This window comes from Protobothrops mucrosquamatus, unplaced genomic scaffold (genome assembly GCF_001527695.2).
Source record: "Protobothrops mucrosquamatus isolate PMUCROS unplaced genomic scaffold, P.Mucros_1.0 scaffold5486, whole genome shotgun sequence".
NCBI lineage: Eukaryota > Metazoa > Chordata > Lepidosauria > Squamata > Viperidae > Protobothrops > Protobothrops mucrosquamatus.
In genome coordinates, this window is record NW_015391341.1 from 4472 (window position 1) to 9070 (window position 4599).

The following is a 4599-nucleotide window of genomic DNA, read 5'->3' on the forward strand; positions in this document are numbered from 1 at the left end:
CACGTCTTAAAGTTGCCGAGGTTGAGGAACACTGAGGTAGAATATATATCCAATTGTCCAGTCTGCTCTTCAATCCTCCCAACACTCTTCTTCCCATTGTGGCTGGGGAATTCTGGGAGTTGAACTCCACACGTCTTAAAGTTGCCGAGGTTGAGGAACACTGAGGTAGAATATATCCAATTGTCCAGTCTGCTCTTTAATCTTCCCAACACTCTTCTTTCCATTGTGGCTGGGGAATTCTGGGAGTTGAAGTCCATACCTTCTTCAAATTGCTAAATTCTAAAAACCGGTATAAGTGAAAGTAGCAAAATAAGGCAAGGTTCTGCAAAACTAAAAGGGGCTGGTAAGAGATGGAAAACTAAAGTGATTTATAGGGATCTACGACATGGAGATTTGCAAGCAATTTTTTTAGTTAAAAGCTGGCTAAGATGTTGTTTGTCTCTTTTCAGGCTGTTTTAAGCCATCGTCTGAAATGTTTGCTGATTTTGAGTAACTGAGCAGTTTGATTCAAACGTGAGAGCTAATCCCTTCTCCCTTTTTTCAGCTTTTTCTCTTATTTCTGTCTTTTTGTTTAACTTTCCAGGGTCGTAGAGGACCAAGTGGGGAGCTGGGCCGACCTGGTGCCACGGGGCTACGGGGTGAATCTGGCGAGCAGGTAAATCCTCTGCAAACAATTGATCTGATGAGGCTTCAATGAATATCATTTTGATGAGTGCAGAATTCTTTTGAATAGGGCTGTAATATTTAATGTGTTCGTTAATCAGTTCTGTAATCTAAGTTACAGAATCAATTTAAAATATTTCCACTGAGGGAAGAGGGCTGCAAAGGAAGATTATTTTTTTTTACTGCATAAATGTTAGATGTTATTATTAAGTTACTTTTAGTTAGTTAAAGTTAGATGTTATTGTTATTAAATTAATGATAACAGTATAACAGGGTTGGGAGGGTCTTTGAAAGTCTTCCAGTCCAACTCTGTGTTCAAAAAGGAGATCCTATACGATTCAGGACAAATGGCTAGCCAAGCTCTTCTTAAAAAGCTTCTTAAAAATAATTAAAGTTGTTTTCTCTGTTAGAGAAAACAAGAAATGTCCTTTTTTAAGACCTGTTGTTCCAAAATACCTGTTGGGTGGAAGGCGGGGCTTAGTGGCGGCACCACTCACACTGGGATGTATGGAGTCATTGCATTTGATGTCACTTTAAAACAGGGGTCTTCAAACTTGGCCCTTTTATGACTTGTGGACTTCAACTCCCAGAATTCCTCAGCCAGCATGCCTGGCTGAGGAATTCTGGGAGTTGAAGTCCACAAGTCATAAAAGGACCAAGTTTGAAGACCCTTGCTTTAGAACATGAAATGGGTGGAGCTTTCTGCCCACGGCTTCTTCCTCTGTCACGCATTTACCACAGTGTTTCTCACCCTGGGTGACTTTAAGCTGTGTGGGCTTCAATTCCCAGAATTCCCTGGTCAACCAGGCTGGGGAATTCTGGGAGTTGATGTCCACACAGCTTAAAGTCACCCAGGGTGAGAAATATGATCTATTGCAAAAATCTTGAATTTAAGTAATACATTTAGTTAGAAGTTATTGTTTTGAACTGCCTTGTGGCAAGATGGGCAGCAAACAAATTTAATAAAAATAATAAAAAAGAAAAAATTCAGATGTAGACTCGCCTAATCTAAAAGCTACTTATTTATATTGTGTTCCTGCAACCAGTTAACCATTTTTGACACTTGGTGGGGTTTTTTTTTATGCTTCTTCTTTACTTATTTCTAGGGTCCTACTGGCATTTCGGGACCCAAAGGCAACCAGGTAAGATAAAGATCTCAATCCTCTGGATGTATAAATCCTATTAAACCATGGTTTGTCTTATCCTGGTTTACAGAATAAATCTCAGTGGCTGGTCTCATCCAATAAGCTGTCCACACAAATTACGTTATGGTGTGAAAAATTAGTTCATGCCCCTAACACAGGGGTGTCAAACTCAATTTCATTGAGGGCCGCATCAGCATTGCGGTTGCCCTTGGGGGGTGTGTGGCCAGGGTGGGTGCGGCCTACTGGGTGGGCGTGGATGGAGTGGGTGTGGCCTACTGGGTGGGTGTGGCCAGGTCTACATCGTTCGCGTCAAGGGTGCCTGTGGGGGCCTGGGCAGGAGTGGGGCAGATCTGAGGGTCTCTGGCAGAAGGGGGTGGGACCGGGACAAGCGCCAAGGCATGGTCCATTTCTTCATTCCTCACAAAGGGTGAGACCTCCCCAGCATGCACCCAGGGGGCAGGGCCGACACGGCAGGGGCTGGTTCCTCGCTGTTTCCAGACGGCCTCGTGGAGCTAAGACTGAATGCGTTTCGGCATAAATGGCCACCACAAAATTGTACATTGGGTCCCGGCCGGTCTGGGCCAGGGCCAAGGCAGCGGGGGCCCTTCCCTCACTGTTTCCAGGATGGCTTCGCGGGCCACATGAAACCACTTCGCAGGCCACATCTGGGCCCTGGGCCTTGTGTTTGACATGTCTGCCTTAACAGCTTATGTATAATACTATAGTTACCCAAAGCAACACAAGTTCCATCTTTTTGGTCTGTGTGTTGCAACATTGCACCCATGTGTGAAAGGGGCAAAGCTGATGTTACAGAAGGAATAGACTACTTTTGTTATTTCGATCAAAACTTCAAATCTTGCCGATCTGACCAAGGAGTGACATGCAATAAGTGAAGTCTGGATTCATTTCCTTTAAACAGGCTACCATATTTGAGTTGGTAGTTATTTCAGCAGTGAAATACATTGTAGGGGCCTTGGTGGTGCAGTGGTTAAACCGCAGTATTGTAGGCAAACTCTGCCCACAGCCTGGAGTTTGATCCTGATGGGTTCAAGATTGACTCAGCCTTCCGAGGTAAAATGAGGACCCAGATTGTTGGGGGCAATATGCAAATAATGCTTACTTTGTAAACCCACAGCCCACAGACTGCTACGGGGCAGTATACAAGCTTCAATGTTATTGCTGTTGATATTGAAGGGCAGCATAAAAATTGAATAAATAAATAAATAAATAGGGTGCAACTATCCAGACCACCACTAGTTGGCAGCATATTAATTAAATTTCGGCCTCTCCACATTTCTTCCAGAGCACAAAGTTAGTAATGTGCTGTAATTTTATTTTAAAACCATAGGCTTTTAAAAAAATGTAGAGGTAGTCTCTGACTTACAATCATTTGTTTAACGACCATTCAAAGTTACAACGGCACTGGAAAAAAAAGTCACTGATGACCGGCCCTTGTACTTATATGACTATCACAGCATTTCTAAGGTTACATGATCAAAATTTAAGCGCTTGGCAACCAAGGGTGTATTTAACGCTTGTTGCAACATCCCCGAGTCACGTGATCAGCCATTTGCGACTGTCCTAGCGGGCTTCTGACAAACAAAGTCAATGGGGAAAGCCAGATTCACTTAACGGCCACATTATTCACTTAACAACTGTAGTGATTCATTCACTTAACAACTGTGGCAAAAAAGTAGTAAAATCGGGTGTGTGGGAAGTCAGCCCCCCAGAGAAGGAAATATTAAAAGGGCAGGAAAATATATTTCCTCAAAGGATCTTAAAGAGGCAGAAAAGCATGCCCAGTTTTCTTAATGGTCCCAGGTCTCCCTCCCCCAGGCAGAAGCCAGCTCTGTAGAAATGCAGATGTAAATCCAGGAAAGTTGAAGCTAGAAGATTAAGAAGACAAAAGACACCTAAAATCTACATACCTCACCCAAACTCTAAGAGTCATCAGCCCCAGCCCCAGGGAAGCAGGATATGACCTTTGAGAGATAATAGGATTAACCCATCACCATCAGAATACTAGAAAGGCACACCCAGACTCAGAATACATGACACAGGAAATAGCCTCAAACAGGAACAGGAAACAACTCCAAACAAAAGGCTCCAGAGGGTATAAAAACCCACTCCCTACATGTGCTCTCACTCTCTTTTTCTCCCAGAGCCATCTTTCTGTCTGGCTCTCCTCTTCAATAAACTGCAACCTTCTTTCTAAAGCAGTCGCCATGTTTATTCCCAGCTTGGACTGAACCACGATGAAGACTTTTCTTTCATCAGGTGTAAATTACTCAAGAACTGCCTTGCTTAGCAAGGGAAATTCTGATCCCTATTGCGGATGTAGTTCAGGACTTCCTGTAGCTATAACTTAAGTTTTCAGAACTTATTTCCATCTTCAGTTAAGTTTGAGGTCGTTTAATGTAACAGACATATTTTTGCAAGCTTTTTCCTTAACACATTTGTTGATTCCATATGTTTTTATATACTCGCTCGCAAACCAGATTTAGAACCACACGTGGCCGTCTGCTCCATCAATTTGAGAAAGTGTGAATTGTGTAGGACTTTATAATACAAACTGAGCACATTTTATTCCCATCCTTGGTAGTAATTTTTCACATACTTGAACAAGGAAGCCCTCTTCTGGTTTAAATGAGAAATTTTATTCTAACCAAGAGCAGCAAGGGACTAGGTGTGTAACACATAAAATTGTTGACAAGCATCCCATTAAAAAAATTGAAGGTTTAGCCTAAAATTAAAGTCACCCCTTTGGGTACTCTTAGAACTCAAGGCATTG

The 4599-nt window shown here is 42.6% G+C and overlaps 1 protein-coding gene across 1 annotated transcript in view; it reads left to right on the plus strand.

Moving 5' to 3' along the window:
• Positions 1–4599, plus strand: part of LOC107299795 (collagen alpha-3(IX) chain) — a 20478-nt gene that overhangs the window by 3234 nt on the left and 12645 nt on the right. Inside the window, exons 3-4 of the mRNA XM_015829133.1 lie at positions 584–655; positions 1770–1805. Of these exons, the coding sequence (XP_015684619.1) occupies positions 584–655; positions 1770–1805 (108 nt within the window). The remainder of the gene's footprint in view (positions 1–583; positions 656–1769; positions 1806–4599) is intronic.